Raw genomic sequence first — 18,258 nt, 5'->3', positions numbered from 1 at the left:
TACACAAAAACTTCATGCAGGCTAATAGTCATTTATGCCATGTGAAGCTTTTAGGAGCCTAAAGCTCAATCAGTTATTCAACACCACAAAGTAAACATGATAAATGCTTGGAGTAGGCAGTCTCCTCTTTCATTTACCAGTGCACAGCGTCTGATGTAACTATCCCTTGTGTGTCAGATTGTGGTAAATGAAAAACACTCCCCACACAGAACAGCAGCTTTAAAAGCTTCAGTTCTCATCTGAATATAAGCCGGATGAAACTGTAACCTTAACATTAGACAGAGTTGTCTGTTTTGAGTGATTAGGCGAACCAATGTTACAGCTGGTGCAACTTTAACAGCGGGCTCAAAACCTGTAGATCGATGGGTCTTTTTTATCGCGGTGTCATAGTTGTCACTCAGGGTAGGGAGGACCATAGCTTCCTCATCAGGTGAGTCTGGAGTGTGTCTAGTCTTTAAAGCTGCAACAATCAATATTTTTATATAAACAATGGATTGGATTGACTACATCTAACGTGACTGTGTTGTTCATAGGGATGAACCCACAGAGAATTATCACCTGGCTTTTGAAATTCCTCTCAGGTCTCTGGAGCGTTTTTAATCTCTTTCAACTCGCTGTTCCGGTTTTTTCTGTCTCACAAACTCTGAGCTCATCAACTTTATTTCCAGCCACAGCAGGCAGCTATTTTCAGTGAGAAAGCTTTGTTAAACCACTTGTATCCCAACTGACCCAAACGGCTGTCAAAGTTAGCAACTAGCTAGTCAACACAAAAGATCATTTAGCAGTTTAGCAGACCAAACTGAATAAATGCTAATGCTGTTCTGTGTCTGCCAGCTGTGTAAATGTTTTGCTAACAAGTGTTTTCTGCTTGTTCCACTGCCCCAAGTGGCCAAAAAGATAAGTGCAGCTTTAAATATCTAAATATTATAGAGCAAAATATACAGTAGGTGTGCAGGTATTAACATAGTAACTGGCAAATACAGCCCATGACAACAAATTGGGTGACCGGCAAGGTAACTGACCATATATGAAATATCTCAATGGAGAATTTGAAAGCTGCTGAGTTTCTTATAATCTGAGTCACACCACCAGTGCTGTTGTCAGCCTGGCAGCCTCATGTCGTTGTGAGTTTCATTATGATAGTGGGTCATTATGTATACAAGTAAATCATAGTCTTAAGTGAATTAAAATGACATAGTTTTAGTCTTATTCAAATTAAGAACACATGCCACATATAAATATTTCTAAATGTTAAGTCAAGATATCAACCTCTAAATTCTTTCAGAGAGAACAGAATGTATCCTAATGCAGTTAGGAGGCATCCACTGACTCCAGTGTAAGAAATATGTTTTGGAAATGTATGATGTTTTGAAGTTGATAAAAGATAGAGGATATGACCTAATACCCTCACTTGTGGTCTTTGTGTGCAACCAAGTCAGTTTTTTTTACTGAAAGGACCCTTGTAATAATATATCTTCAAAGCTGTAGCTACATATATCCCACAATTCATCATGGTTTACTGTGTGGCTACAAGCTGATTTGCAGTAATATTAAAGGTGAAGAAGAAAATAATCAAGTGGGTATAGCGTATCAACAGGAACAGTGACTATAGTGACATCTGCATTTAGATCAATGGGGAAGACGTCAGTAAATAGGGTTGGAAATTGTGGTCGACAGCATACATTTGATGACCATGCATTAGTGCGATATGTTAGGAAAAACAGAGGAGCAACTCTTCCTCCGGTGACTGAGAAAGTCAATGCAGGACGTGATCAGACTGTGTCAGCAAGAACAGTCTGTGGACAGCTATAGTAGGGTTGCAGGGCATGAACCCTAACCCTCATTACAAAGATGAATGCAAACTTCATTGGTGCAAAAACCACAGGCAGAGATGTGGTAAGAAGTGATATGAATTATCTTTCTCCATGTTTTGACAAGAGGGCAAGTGCATTTGTGGTGAGGACAGCACAGGTCTGAATGCTTGACCCCTACAGTGAGCAGGTCCACTTGCTTTTATACTGTGGGAAAATTTTGTCGGCATTGTTTGGATCCACTTGTCCCATTAGAGAGACGGGTCACTGCAAATCAATATAAAGTTGTTCTGACTGATCACCTTTATCCTATAATGAAACATTTCTATCCTGATGGAAGTGATCTCTTCCAGGATGACAACGCCCCCATCCATAGGTCACAAAGGCTCAGTAAATGGTTTGATGAGTATGAAAATGCTGTGAATCATATGCTGCAGCCTTTGCAGTCAATGGAGATCAACCCAGCTGAGCACCTATGGGAGATTTTGGAGCAACGTGTTACAAAGCACTCACCACCTCCGTCATCAAAACACCAAATGAGGGAATTTCTTTTGGAAGAATGGTGTTCGTTCCTCCAGTAGAGTCCATGAGACTTGTAGAATTAATGTCAAGGAGCACTGAAGCTGCTCCTGCGTCATGTGGCGGCAACAACACCTTACGTAGACACTTCATGTTTATAAATATGAAAAACAAGACTTTTGCAGATTTTAAATGAGCAACAATGAAACATCAATCAAACATGATAAATAGTGTCCAGCCATGACCCATGATTGACTGAATCAGTGTTCAAGGGAGAGCTTTTCAAGTAGACATCACTTTAATTCTTATTTTACAACACTCAGGAGTGATTGCCATCAGTACTTGACGCACAGATTTAGATTCACCTGTACCTTTATTTTAGCACACAAATTATATACAGAAGAATTTCTTGATTTGTAAGACAAAATTTTAAATTATTCAGAGGGAGTATTTCTTATTCATTTTGTAACTGGCCCAGGTCTTCAACTTGAATGAAGCATAAATGTCACCCTACTTAAGTTCATACCAAGCGAAATGGTGTAGGTGAGGTGCTGGGCTGTGTATCTGCCAGAGAAGCTTTTCCATCTCTGTTACTCATGGAATTGGCATGTATAGAGCTCAGGAAGTGGATTTAAGAAAACATGTCTGAATCACTCTTAAGAACTGAGCTCATAGTTTGATGGGACTAAAAATATTCCCACCTCAGAGTAGGACTTTAGAGTTATTTATGAAGCTTCCTACACAAACTCTCACCAAGCGCTAGACAGTCTCCTGTGAGTATGAATGAAATCATCATTTTGAGACATCTTGTTGATTTTCATAATAATTACCATGTGCAGTCAACACTAACAGACTGATCTCCATACTGTATTCAGACTTGACGCAGGATTTCTTTCATTTTAGTTATGGAAAAATATTCAGAAATAAATGTGAAAGTGCAGTGGTTTTTTGCATGGATTCATTACAAGGTGTCTTCATCTACGCTACAGAAATGAGTTTGCGTGAGCTTTTCGGTGACAAATCCAAGGAGGCCACCAGTTTGAGTAGCATCTTTTTTAATCATGTTAAGTGACAGAAAAATTATTGAATAGGAATAGTGCCGATGGAGCTCCAAGGTGCAATAAACCCAATCACAGCTGTGAGGGAGCCAACGCGGCGCTGTTGTAGATGTATTTCCTTGTTACCAATTCAAACTAAATTGCAAGAATTTGTTTTCAGGGTCTGAATTGTGGGGTGGTTACAATATCAATCAAATTATGTTTTAATCCAATCAATAACTTTAAAGACATTTATTGTATATCAAAAGCAGTACAATCTGTATCAGTGCTACTAAATCTGCATTACTTCTAATGTCAAGTCATGGGACATCTTAGCTTTATCTGAGCCACATGTTCTAACTGAACTTGAAAACCTGCTTAAAAAGTATTGCTCCTTACAAATGTAATAAAAACTTATTACATTAACTAACTAATATTTTGTATAAAATGGTTTTCCCACATAAAAGTGAAAAAAAAAACAAAAAAAAACGGGATCTTGAAGCATGTCTACGCCTACTTCCTCATTGAAAAATCTGGATAAGGCCTTAAGCCCCGCCCACCACCGCCGCTTTTGCTAGGTTGACAGGAGAAACTTAAGAGTATCAATCAATATGATTAGCAGAGGAATCATGGGAAAGACTAAGCCACATGTTTGAGCCTCGGACAGAACCAGACTCAGGAGTTTTTGAGGAGTTTATTGTGCATCAAAATTGCCAACTAGAAGACCTATCAGAAAGGTAAGTGTAGTTATTTATTGTTTGTTAGCTTGTAACTGGCAGTGGCTAACACAGTGTTAGCAGCTGTGCTAATGCAAACTCTTGCTCTCTGTATTGACAACATCTCCATGACTTGTGGAGCAGAGCATATGAAGATAGTTAGCGTTAGAGGAAACATCGGATGAGGAGTCTGTTGTGCACCAAAATCGGTGACTAGCATACATATCAGAGCGGTTAGTGTAGTTAGCATCTTTTATTTGTTTATGTTGTTTGTTAGCTTGTAACTGGCAGTGGCTGTCACAGTGTTAGTGGTTGTGCTAATGCAAACTCTCACTCTCTGTAATGACAAGGTCTCTGGTTTATTTTGCCTGCCCCCCTTCTTGCAGAAGTTGACAGGATTGGTTCCTTAGGTTTGTGACGTATGAAACCCTGGCTGTCTGAATCTGTTTTTATGAGACTGTCATTGGTTCACTGCAGTTCCAAGGTGGAAATACACAGTCATGGTGTTGACTGATTATTTCGCTCATGATAGGGTACGTCTTTTATTATATAAAAACATCATATGGACATGTTAACAAGGATAGAAATGTGATTTTATTAAAGTGTACTTTGTTTTTGCTTTATGCTTTATTTCATTTAAGTATTCCTGTCTAAAATGTAACAAATTTGATTCACTCTCTGGGTTTTTATTGATCCTTAGATTTCTTATAAATATGGGTCCATCCAGACCTTATTCAGGGAAAGATTATTGTGAACAACAGGGTGGCATTTTGGTTTAGAAAAAAAAAACAGTCAATCAGACGACCAACCCACATGCTGGACTGTCTTCAGGCAAAGCACTTAATTCTTACCAGCTCCACAGCACAGCTGTAACATACCTCCTGGAAAGCAGGGAAGAAAAAGTTAATTTTCCCACTGGATTCCAGCTGGGGTCCAGCAAGTGGGGTGTAAAATGGAGATAATCTTTCCAAAACATAGAGAGGCAAAGACTGAAATTCCACTGGGTTGTATGAATTAGTCAAAAGGTGCCCGAGGAAATAATATATCAGGGGACTCAGAGTTCCTATAGCTACACCCCTGTTGGGATCAGTTAGTGTCTGTCACGAAGCCCTGGGGGCCCAATAACACTGCTGTTCTCTGTCTTGTAATGGGCTCACGATATTGGGCAATGCAAATTTCAGCATTTGCAGGTTTGGTCATTATCAGAATCTCTCGGAAAGATGTGGAGTATAATTTCTTCCACACAACCCCCTCTCACCGAGTTTCACCACACGGTGGCCCTGTGCCTCTCCTTCTCGACGCTCCTCCTCGCCTCCGCCACCGTAAAGCTCAGCCTCCCTCCCTCCTCCTCTTCCTCCACCACCACCACCACCACCACCTCCTCCTCCTCGTCCTCCCTCTACTTCCACTCCTTCCTCCCGTCGCGCTGCGCAGAGCCACAGACGGTCCTCCAGCTCCGTGCAGCCCGGTGCGAAGATGGTTGGCGGCTTGTGTGCTCGCAGGTTGGCCCGCCGGTCGCGGTCCGCCCTGATAGCAGCCCTCACGGTGCTGCTGGTGCAGACGCTGATTGTGTGGAACTTCAGCAGCCTCGACTCCGGCGAAGACAGGGAAAACGGAGGCTCCAACGTGAGGGAGAAGAGGGACCGGGTCGCGGGCAACAAAGCCGCTGGCAGCGACTATTTCCAGCACGGGGTCCACCAGCGGCAGCATCTTCCTCCGCCTGGGAGGGGGACGTCTCGCCACATACAGCAGCCGGTAAGACAGAAGCACTGCCGATGCATTCATATCATACCCCCGCTTGAAAAAGAGTGTGTCGCCAGGGATGAAGCCCGGAGGGGTTGGCAGGCAGGTCAAAACATTTCCAGTTTGCGCTTTTGGGAGACAAGCACACGGCCGGGCCTCTGAATGAATGAGTGTTTGATTGTTGTCACTTGAAGGCTGCCTCGCAGGGAAATGATAGGACGTCTGGAGAAGCGAGACAGATGCAAACGAGCCCTCTTCACTCCTCCGATGCTGGGAGACGGGCATCCTCAGCTGAATGCTCACTGAGGGCAGGAGCCACAATGCGCCGTTTGAATGAACGCACTCCAGCCCAGACTCCAGTTTAAAATACCAAAGCTGAGTATGAAATCTAAACTCAGCGTGTAGTTCACTCCGGGGCAGAATGATAGCTTGGCAGGGCAAATCCTTTCATAAGATAGTGGCTGTGGAGTTGCCTGAATAGCAGAGTCACTGACTGGGGTTGTAGCAAATACCTGTCACGGTCTATTTGGTATTTTAAAATCAAACACAGCAGCTGCATGGCTCAGCAGCACTGTCTGAGCAAGGCCAAATTGAAACATAACCTAATTTGCAGGGTTGCTTTTGATGAGTGTACAAAGATTAGAGTCATCTGCTGTTTGCGAAAATACAAGCAATTTTATTGGTAGTGGCAACATAAAACACAAAGGTCAAGATAGATATGATTGTGGAGCCAAAGCGCACATGCAGGCCCGCATAATGAACAACTTGTTCACTAAATGAATAAATTAAATTAAAGATAGCCTGTGGAACTGTGCCCATTCAGTAGCAGAGGGGCTAATGCCATGCTCTGCACACTGGAAATGTAAAAACTGCACCCCCAAAATCCAAATGTTTATTTGTAGACTCCACTGACTGCTCTCCCTGCCCCGGAGGCTTACACACCAAGAAGCTTTTGTATTTGTACAGTGCTTCTGCGCAGCATGTGATTAATTTTCTCAACCTGATGTCTGGAATTAAATTCTCGAAAATTGAGCTTCTTGCTCGCATGGTCTCTCAAGCAGTTAGGCTGCCCTAAAGAAATTGGACGCAGTTGTTCCTGGCAAGCGTGCAGCATTTTCCCTTCATAAAGCTGCCAGCCATTCAAGTATAGCCTACTCTTCAGCCACCATGCAACCAGTAGATAACCGGCTTTGATGTAGTGTGATACACTGTGGCCTCCACGCACAGTCAGTCACTCAGAGCCGTGCACTGTATCATCTGTCTCCTCCGCCGATTCTACAGTGACTCACTCACTTCATCTGGTAGGACTGTTTGTCCCACCTGCCAGTGTCTCCACAGGACAAAGTCATGCCAAGGACGGGTTATATTTGAGGCAGTTGTCTATATTTTGACACTTCGGAGAATGCTCCAACAAAATATCATGGATATTTTATCCCTGTTATGGTCTTGCAGGGACTTAAGACTGCGGTGCTTGTTGATGGGTTTACATTATAGCACTTTAGGATATTATTAGGAGTGTACATAAACGACATAACAGCAACTGTGGCTCAGCTGTGTCAGAACCTATTCACACTGCGTCAACACCAAATTGTCTGAATGTGTTTCACTATTAAAGCACTCAGTGGATCTGCACCCATGACCTTTTTAAAGAAGGGCTTTCCTCCCCGTTGCCTCGAGGCACTTTGCAAACCCTTTATGCCAGCCAGTCCACCAGCCAGTCAGCTCGCCTGCTGCCAACCTGTCAGACTGTCGATCTGCTCTCTGCAGTTCTGTGGCCCCCGGACCCTTAACATTCAATTAGTCGCCCTCGGCCACATGCGTTCCCTTAACTGGTTAATCACTGCATTTTCATTCTTTCTCCCCTTGTGGGTGCTTTTGTGTGTGTGTGTGTGTGTGTGCGTGTGCGCGTGTGTGTGGCTTGGCAAGGCATGTCCAGCCTTAGGATGACGCATAAAGTGCCAACTGATGCTATATGAGGCACCACGCCTGTGAGACGGGAGCGCAGCACTTTGATCCAGACCAGAATGAGCCAGAAGTTACAGGGTGACAATAGCGGAATTTCTGCGTGATAACTTGCGTTGGATGGAAACATTATGCATAGTTTTGAATGTGTCATCCCAGCAGGCAGGAGCTGCAGTTGTCATTAGTGGTTGTCTCCTGTTGTGAGGAAATAGTGACAGAGAGCGTAGACGTTTTCTTGTGTAGCTCAACAGACACCACAGCTTGTTGTTCATCTCCACTGCATATGTGTGTATATATATATACACATATACATATACATATATATATACATATGCAGTGGAAATGAACAACAAGGATGTAATCACATGAGTGATATTAGCTGCGAGGGTTTAGTCTCCTCACACAGACTGTGGCTACCTGTTGCAGATTCCCCCATCAGAAATCTCTACTTATTAATTAGTCTGTCTTATTTTGCCTGACATCAGTTTATTACAGGAGATAGCCTCACAATTATTATTAATAAGTGCTTATTAAGGCGGTGCTGGTAATGGATGTGAAAAACTGTTAATGTGCCAGAATTAAACCAATCTACCTTCAGCCGGAGACTGAGTAAAGCTTTAAAAAAGCGTCTTGCCTCCAAGCTCCACATCTGGTCGTCAGCGTTTTCTTTCCATCTGCCGCGGTAGTCATATACTGTCATGCTCCCTCATGTGCCCAGCGGGTGTGCACACATGTTGTAAAGAGTTTTCCTGTTAGTCATGGTAATACACGTAACATTAGCTCTGATGTACACTTTTTCCTTTTTCCTGAGTTTTCCTAATGGTTTCCTATGGTGTAGATGGCATTACAAATCATTTGAAAATGAACATTGACCTCAGGTTTTTTCTACATTCTTCCACAGTATGGTGATAATACTGTACGTACATGACAGGCTTGACCACAGAATATTATACATTACATTTTATTAATCCACATTTATTTCCCCTACAGTGGTACACTTGGCTCCGCCGCAGACCGAATTTATACAAAGGAACGAGCGCCAGCAGATATTTCACTTGAATAGATTGTGACTGACAGAAGATCTTGTTCATTTTGTGTCTGAGAGGAAAAAAATTAGAGAAGCAAAAAGTGGAAGCAAGTCTTCAACTTGTGTCGATCAGCTCTGTGGGGGGTTCCCATATGTGACCACAAATAGCCTGTTATTAATGTTCTCATCTGAAATGCTTATTCTGATATAGTTGTTGTCACTTTTGTCACTGACAAAGTCTGTGAAGCTGTTTTTTGAGCGTGACTAGGAGAAGAATGAGCCTCAGATATTTGTTTTATAACAATTTTTAAAAACCGTGAGAATTAACATGAATGGGACTGGAAATGAAATGACTTGGTAAACACTCGAGCTGCTCTGGGATTATCGTTTGAATTATGATCATGTACGGTGCAAGTAACAATGCACTGTACATATGTTTTGCATTTGGGAGCTGTGCTGAAATCCGATGTTGCTACCAGTCTATTCTCCAACCACCACCACCACAACCACAATGTGAATCATCCCACTGTGTCCATGATCACAGCGCTGACTCACACAGACACACACACACACACACACACACACACACACACACACACACACACACACACACACTCTCACACACACATGCGCGCGCACACACCAAAAATCACACAAACATCCGAAATTATGTATCTACGTGGATGCAGTGAAGCAGCTACACACAAACACACCCACATACACTTACATATTTATATCTACACACACACACATACAAACACACACTGATATACACAAAATATATGAGAGTCCCCTTTTTTTTATTTTTCAATTTTATGAAATAGGCACATGCAGTGGTGTTACAACACAGGCTGTGATGAGGGGGCGTACAGTCATAGGTGACACACTCATAGCTTCCAGGTCAGTGAGTGTATGTGAGTGTATGTGTGTGAATGTGTGTGAATGTGCAGCCACGTTGACACTAAAAAAACCCTAGTTTAGGTTTGGGCTATGTGTTGGCGTGTTGTTTCATTCAATACGAACAGTTTCTGTGCTACTTCTCATATTTGCCAATGCTACTGTATATTACAAAGGAGTAATACTGAAGCATGTTACTGTGTGGTGTGACATTTTTTTAGGGTCAGTATTCTTGTATTTCATTTGCTTTTCATTCACTTTGTAACAAAACGGGCTTTCCCGCACCTTTCTCGCATACAGTTTGTTCCAGTGCCATTTCACGTGCCCGTCACTGTCAGTGCTGGGTTTTGTATCATAGCAAAGCCACTTTAGCAGTGGTAATTGGCAGTTAAATTGGCACTCCCTGAAAGTAAATCGTCTTGGAGTGTGAGCTATTTTGCTTTAAACAGACCTCTGAACATACATAATTACAGTCCAGAGACACCCAGAAGATGCACTGTGTTATTTAGAATTTCAAACATCCAAATCATTACATCAGTAAAGTGTTACTCTGTAAAACCTGTAATGAGGGAAAAGTAAAGTACAGCCTGCATATCAGTCCATCCATCTGTCGTTTTGATTTCTCACACACAAACACACACACACACACACACACACACACACACACACACAGAGAAAGAGCTTCTTTTTCAAGTGCCGGCAGTCTCGGAGAGAGTTGGAAACATATTCAGATCTAAGGGAAGAAGTACGCACCTCAGACTTGAAAGAGACACATCGAAAACCCAAGACACTTTGATGTTGAAGTGTAATTTGTATACATGACACCATCCTTCTTCAAAACCTGCAACGGAAAAAACATTTCATTATTATCATAATGCAGTGTGCCGTTAAAACCTTGTCATGTTATTTCACTAAGCCGATCCCACTCATATGCAAAATATCCGTGTCAGTATGGAATCCTAAAACTTCAGACTATGTACAGTTTGTAGACTGAAAGTTTGGGTATCCATAGCAGCTCAAACATCACACACAGACACTTCCCTGCTAAACACTCCTACTAGCACAGGTGCTAAATGTACTGCAGGCCTTCCTCACTATCCATGTAATCTATCTACAGCAGAGGCAGCCATCTCTTTCTCTGCCCTCTCCTGTCTCTTATAGCCGGAAGACTATAACAAGGTTTTGTTAAAAATATGTTAGATGTTAGAAATAGTACACATACACCCCAAACACAAAACACACTGGCGTGACTCACGCGGTCCTTTTAATTATAATGACTCTTGCTTAGGAGATGAGAGTGGCACAAATTCCATTATTGTATTGTATTTGATAGGGCAAATGGATAACCGCATCGTCAAGTTAATAGCAAACGGTGTTTATAGGGTTTAACAACAACAACTACACAATATGAAAAGTATTCCACATAAAAATAGATCAACAAGTCATGCAGAGTTGCGGACAACAAGAAATCTTCAAGCCAAATCTGACCCTTCTTGCAATGGACGCAATTGAATGGACCCTAAAAAGGTGTTGAGGTTCAGCATAGAAGGCTGCAATGAGGTTGAAACCTACATTTATTCAACAGCCAAATGTTTTCCTTTGAACATTTCATCATGAAGGCAGCATGCCTCTGATGGAGGAGAAAGTGCTGTTGCCTCATAGTGAGTCCTGGGGTACATCATACATTTTTCACAAATATTTCGTGGTCAAGTGGACAGAATCACTGGGTTTGCTCTAGAGAGAAGAAAATAACTTGTGTTGCAATGAATGCTATAAAATGGGACCAGGATCAATAGATAGTGTAATAAAGTGGCTGTACATATAATTTACTAACCCCGATTAGAGTGTATTTAGTGTAAAGTTTCTCTTCAAGTCACTTTACGAGCAAAAAAAGATCCTTTGGTTCCAGCTTATTTTTCTCTGCTTTATGTAATCATAAATTAAAATAATAATATTATTGGGTTCGTGCCGTCGCTGACTGACTGAGTGATGAGAATACACCATTGGTCGGCTGGCTGAGGGTTGGAGTTTCTCCATTAATTTCCCCAAATGATTTGGCGTAAACAAGCGGTGTCACCAACCTTTCCGACCATTTCTTATCAAAAAAGGCACCTAGATACATATGTAGCGACATTTTGGACAAACCTTAGATACTTGCTGTAGAAGAGAGTCGCCAGGATTGCCCTGTGAGGTCAGACTTTACTTCCACAGACACACTTCTCTATGCTGATGGCACGGCAGCTGACGTAGACGTGAATGAGCTTCTAGCTTTCTCTCCGAGTGATCATTTAAAAGTAAATATAGTGGAAATCACTTGTGCATCTGGTGATTTTGTCAGAAGACATCACAGTTATAAAATCAGGGCTTTAGTAGCAAATATGTCAATGAGAACAGCTTTATTGGGAATTGGCCTGTATTACAATACTGAATATGAGCAGAGAGAGTAGGAGAGAAGCAAACAGATGAAAGGCTGAAACTGGTTGACACTAGGCAGAATGCAAATAGCCTACGACATGGTGCAGCCATATACTCCTACTAGTTTTCACCCAGTCTTGACTAGGACAACAGAGACCTACCCATAGGTGACAAATTATCATCCTAACCATCTTAATAAGGTCACCATTATTCTCCAGAACAGGTTCTGTTTTGCCCTGATTGTAAATTTCTCTAAGTCTGTAGAACTCTACTAGAGCATCCAAGGCATTTTCACTCACTTCACTCACTTCCTTTATATTGTAACCTGTCTATATGTTTGAGAGTTAAAACTCACTATTTTCACAGATGCAGCATATGAACAAGGAAATTTTGCAGATGCTGTTCCTGAAAGGGGCAAAGTAGGGAGATTGCCAGAGACCTTCAAAGAAAATCAACTCAGAGTCTTTTGTGACAGTGCATTTACAGAGTGATGTGCATGTCTGAGAGGGGTTTAACAAACACATAACTTACTCTCCTCTCTGTTAGACTCTCTGTCTGTCTGCATGTCTGTGTGTGCTTTGTGCTCAGCTTGATGCTTCTGTATGCCTCATCTATAAAACTGCAAAATCAAAGATCATAACTACTGTTCATCTCTCTCCTGTCAAGTCTATTCAAACAAATCTCACCATTACCACCAATTAGAGTTGCATCACTCTGTGTCAACGCCACCCCCCCACCCCCCATCATCCTCGGCTGCTGTTACAGATGGTTTCATTCCCCAACACATTAATAACGCATCATCCAGATGAATGAAGCTATATAATACCTAGCGTTGCCAATAATCCCATAGGTAAGAGGCTTAGCAGACAGCCCTGAGAGAGAGAGACGGAGACATAGAGAGAGACGGAGACATAGAGACAGACAGACAGACAGACAGACAGAGAGATAGAAAGACGAGGTTGGGGGTGGGGGGGTAGCTGAATTAGTTTTATCTGAAGTCGGGTCAATGGTAATATTTAGTACAAAGCTGTGTGCGCACACATACACACACACACACACACACACACACACACACAGGTTTGGGCTAGACCATCACCATATGGAGAGGCTATTAGACCAATCGCTCGACTTCCTTGCTGTTTAGTAGTTTCAGGATTATCCCTTTAAATAGATCTCCTGTATTTTATAAAAAGAGATTAGCATCAACTACTGTAAAACACTGTTCTTGAGTTAATGTTGCAGTGATTATGACTGATGATGTTCACGTGAAATTTCTCAATGAAAAGAAATGTTAATAAAAAAAATTTACTAGAAAGCACCAGTTGGTTTTAGTTTTCAGTAGCTGCTGGGGTTACACAGCATGTGTCTCAGAGCTCTGGACTGAAGAAGAAAAGCTCCTTTTGAACTAAGAAAGCTGAACTTAAAGCCCCTGAAAACGTCTCTACATGAACATAGAATTTCATGAAAGTGCAGTTTGTTTGTTTTTCGTCCATGATCATCTCACTTGTTTTTTTCAGTTGGGTAAAAGCTGATGTCAAATATTTTTGTGCACCAATCATGATTGAGCAACTTTTGAATCAAAGTCAAATGACAAGTGTGAGGTTGTTCATTTATGTTGCCAGCACTGTCAATCAAATCTGATGAAACCAAACCCACAGTGATTAGCTGAGTTTTTTGAATGTTAAAGTCATAGATAGATAGATTCAGGACAGCTAATCAATGAGAATGATTTTTCCAAATTTTGAGTTTGATTCTCATTTTTTTCATTAATATTCAATCTTATAAAGAGATACTCAAAGGAGAACTAGCCATGGTTACTTTTAGTTTGTGAAAATGACCCAGATGATGTCATAGTGATGTCATCGCGGTTCTCTCAGCACAGACTTGGAGACTTCAAATGTATAAAAGGAAGCCTGTGTTACAAACCGAAGGTGTGGAGTTTGAAAAACATGTTTACTGCATAAGGAGGGTGTACTGTTTGACTATCCAGTTGCATTGTGGGAAATGTAGGATCCAGCATTTTTGGATCTTGACCCATACTAGGGACCAACCATCAGAATAGCTTGACCTCTGCTACATAGGTTAACCTGTCCCTCACAACTCCATTAACTTCATGGATCTATGAGTTCAGTTCAGTAATAAATTGCATTATTTTTTAAGGAGCTTTAAAATCATGTGGAAAAGGTATATTCACTTCCAAGGTGTTAAGTTTAATTTCTAATTATGACTTGCAAATTCATATTTTGAGCTGATATATTCAGCCAGTGCACTATTTGAATTCAGCAATTCCTTACGAGCATGAAAGATGGAAGTTACTGCTGCTACAATAAAACCACTGCTGACACTAATCTTTATTTATAGCAAGCAGAGGGACAATCAGTTGTAAAACAAAAACAAAAGTGTAATGTTTTATTGATTGGTTTTCTATACACAAATTCTGTATTTTGTGTTTCTGGTTTTGCTGTCGTGCTGGAAGGTGTGACAGGATGAGAAGCTGCACTAGCTTATTCCCATTAGGTCAGATTGCCTGTAGCGACAGTAATAGATCCTTTTCGTTGAAGAAGAGCTGAGGAAGTTCCTCAGATGAGAGGTCAAACGTTTTCAGTTATCTACAACCAAGTCCAGTCACCCTCCATCCAGCTCTTCTTGCATATCCTCGCAGCTGTTGTTTTTTTTCCCAGCTTTGATCACAGTGTGTGTGTTGTATCGGCAGCATCTATATTGTAGCCCCTGCAGCATTCGCCATGAATAGACTTCTATATGGGATCATCAGACAGTATGGAGGGTGTTTGTCTCTCAGCCGTAATGGTCACATCGCATTGAAAAACACTTGACAGCCTTGTCGTTGGGGAAGCATTCGGCAGATTGCGCACTTCTCTGAATTCGCTGCAGTGCTGCTACATTGACATGCAACACACACATCCACATGTAACACGCAAATGCACATGTAATCACACCCACGCAGGCTAATGACACTGAGCATTAGCTACTGCCTTGCTATCTCCTCCTCAACACACCATACACTAATCCCCATGTATTGTATTATTCTAATAAGACAGGCGGTTTGTGATGGGAAGAGAAAGGAGTGCGTGGCAGGATGGTGAAGACACAGGGTGATGACACGTCGGTTCGGTAGAGATAGGGGCGATTGGGCCTGTCAGGGAAAGCTTTTGTCCTTCCAGTCCTGTGGAGCAAGAGGAGAGGAACTGACAGTGGCACTTATTTCTTCCTCCGCCTTCTCCTCCTCCTCCTTCTTTTTACTTCTTCTCACTACTGGAGCTGAATGCCAACAGCCCAGAAGACTTGTCTCTATATGTGATTAAGAGAGAAAGTAAGAGGAAAAAGAAAGAAAGAGAGCTCGAGACAGGCAGAGAAAAAGAGACAGATATGCAAGACAGAAGAAAGCTGGAGGAAGAAATGTTGGGGGGGAAAAAAGAAAAGATAAATGTCTCATCCCTTCTATAAATCCGACGTCGACTCAAATCCCAGCATAATCCTTAGGGGAACCCGGTTTGGTTTGAAGGCTTGTTAGTGTAGCTAGGGCCTGGCTGGCACAGACTGTGTGGTTGTAGACCATTTCTGGAAACTAACCTGAGTCCAAATGGCCTCCACGCATGCAGGGATCAGGTCTGTAATTTTCCCCTCTGTTGGTGAAGTTTGGGATTTAGAGGTAAGCTGATGCGAAGACACTGATCAAGCTGGTTTTATCAAGCATCTCTAAATCGGAGCTCTCGTTCAGGATTATACTGAGGAGCCACGGTTTAGCAAATCTGCTCAATAATCCCAGTTCTTCTTTGCTAATTTAAACAGGTTGTGATTCCACTGGTTTAATCATTCATCCCGATGGATACTCGACCCTGATACAGAATTTCTTTGTACTGTCCACATCTGGATAACATATTGGAGTGGCTGATGCTTTTAAAGAAGGAGAACTTTTGTCATGAGTCACGATACCATTCAACGCTACATACTCTTAGACAGGCAAGTGATGATTATTATATATCATCCAGAAATGCAGAAAAATGTGTGATATGCAAAAGCCATATGTTCAATTTTCCATTTCATGTCATACCAGTTAATGCTATGCTAGTGCTGAACTTCACTGCTTTTTTTTAGTATTGACCGGAATGTGCCCACACCACTGAATATCAAAAACTAGCACCACAAGTATGATTTGAACATTTGGTTGAATATTTCCAACTTTAAAGCTGCATTGAATGATATTTCCTCTTTGTCTCTTGGTCTGTCTGCCATTCAGTGCTGGACAGGTAATGTACACATGGTTTTTCCTGAATACAGCTGCCTCCTTTGTCTGGAAACGAGGTGTATCAGAGCGGTGAAACTGAATCAAAACAGTGAAGTTTCAGACCCTAAAACCAAAACAATAAACTGAAAGATGTTAAAACGCTCTGTGGAGCTGAGGGGAACTGCAGAGTTAGGTGAGAACACCATCTGACACCTTTCACATTACAATTAGGCGATTCGATCCACCATTAATATAAAATATTGATTAGTGGGGCTTTAAAGCTACATTAAACGATAGCTAAAGGAGACGTTTGCATTAGTACTGATGTGGTAAATATTGTGGTAATTAATTAGTAGTCTGTTGTTTGACCTAGCAGGTGAGAGCCAGAGAATTATGTCATATTTCACCCATTACACACTCATGACACAGCGACCGGTTCATTGTAGGTGAGAGAATTAAGGTTGAGGTTCACAGTCAAGGTCGTGTTGAAGAATCCCTCACCGTCAGGTCAGCCAAGCGGTTCAGCTGAGGCTGCCTTTGCCTCGGGGCAGCCGCTGTACGATGCGATGTTGGAAGGCACACTGGAGACAGCCGGGATGTACTAGTTAAATGTACAAGTTCACACACACACACACTAACACACCTACCTGCAAACATCCACACAAAAGCAGACACATCCATGCACTCACCCACACACTCTTCAGAGTCCCCTCCGTGCTGAAAGGCGCACACCTACAGAATGCATAAAATCAAAAAATACTCTTCTTCCTGCATCACAAAAAAAACACTCACCCACACATCTCCCTCTGAAACACACACACACACACACACACACACACACACACACACACACACAAGCTTGCAGATACACAAGGCCTCTATGTCTCTGCTCCCTCCCCCTTGGCTCATGCACAACATCCACACACTGAGAGTAAATAAAATTCTAAAACACTGTGCGCCACATGAATAGCTGCTCTTCAGTATTCATGTTAAACCATCAGGACCGGCCTCATTACTACATTACATTACTGAACAGGTGTTTTTTCTCCGTCAACGTTGCGTTTAGATTCTGTCTGTCCTTCCTGCCTGACGTTTGCATCCCTCTCCTTGATTGCTTCCTCGCCCTCTTCATCCCTGCGTGCTCCCACTCCTCCTCTCCCCGGTCGTCCTCTCCTGCCTCCTCTTCTTCTCCCATCTCAAGTGGGGATGTCTCACCGCACCGCTGAGTCGTTGACTGGTCCTCCAAGATGCCGCAGGCCTCCCAAATCAGCTTCAATGAGGAGCCCTGCAGAGGCTGTCGCTGCCGGGGAGAAATTGCGCTGTAATTGAGCTGCGTGATAATAATACGTTCTTCTCTCTGATTTCTTACCAGCGGTGAATCATCAACACCATCATCATCGTGCCATCACATCAGCAACGCTCCGCAGACGCTTCCACACTGCTGCCGCCGCCATAGTTGACCCGCTCTTTCACTCGGTTCTCTGTCGTTCTCTCTCTCTCTCTCTCGTCAATTGCTGTCGTTCCACGTATTTTATTCCCATTTCCTCTCTCTTTCACTTTCCTCCCGCTCCGTCCTCACCACTTCTCGCTCCTCTCATCTGTCTCCAGCCATCCTTCCCATTCTGTTCCATTTCATTGGACAGTATGCCTCAGAGGTATACAGAAATTACAATGTACGAAAAAAAAACGAGTGTGTGTGCAGGGGGAGGGGGGATGGGAGGAGGGGGGCAGAAGAAGAGAAGATAATTAGGATGGGTGATTGTGCGAGCACAATGTCAAATGCCTGCTATGTACTTAAGGCATTCATGCTTCTATGGTAGGAAAGCGGGGAAGCTCGATAATTTTGTGCAACAGCGTTAGTTTCCTTTTTTTGGACAACGATTTG

At 42.4% G+C, this 18,258-nt stretch overlaps 1 protein-coding gene across 1 annotated transcript in view; it reads left to right on the top strand.

Annotated features, from left to right (window-relative positions):
• The first annotated feature begins 5,463 nt into the window (after positions 1-5,463).
• The window catches only part of xylt1 (xylosyltransferase I), a 78,358-nt gene continuing 65,563 nt past the window's right edge, over positions 5,464-18,258 (top strand). Inside the window, exon 1 of the mRNA XM_056372326.1 lies at positions 5,464-5,838. Within this exon, the coding sequence (XP_056228301.1) occupies positions 5,560-5,838 (279 nt within the window). The 5' untranslated portion in view covers positions 5,464-5,559. The remainder of the gene's footprint in view (positions 5,839-18,258) is intronic.

Source organism: Seriola aureovittata, chromosome 3 (assembly GCF_021018895.1).
Source record: "Seriola aureovittata isolate HTS-2021-v1 ecotype China chromosome 3, ASM2101889v1, whole genome shotgun sequence".
Lineage (NCBI taxonomy): Eukaryota > Metazoa > Chordata > Actinopteri > Carangiformes > Carangidae > Seriola > Seriola aureovittata.
Note: the sequence above shows the minus strand (reverse complement) of the source record. Positions and strands in the feature narration are given on the sequence as shown.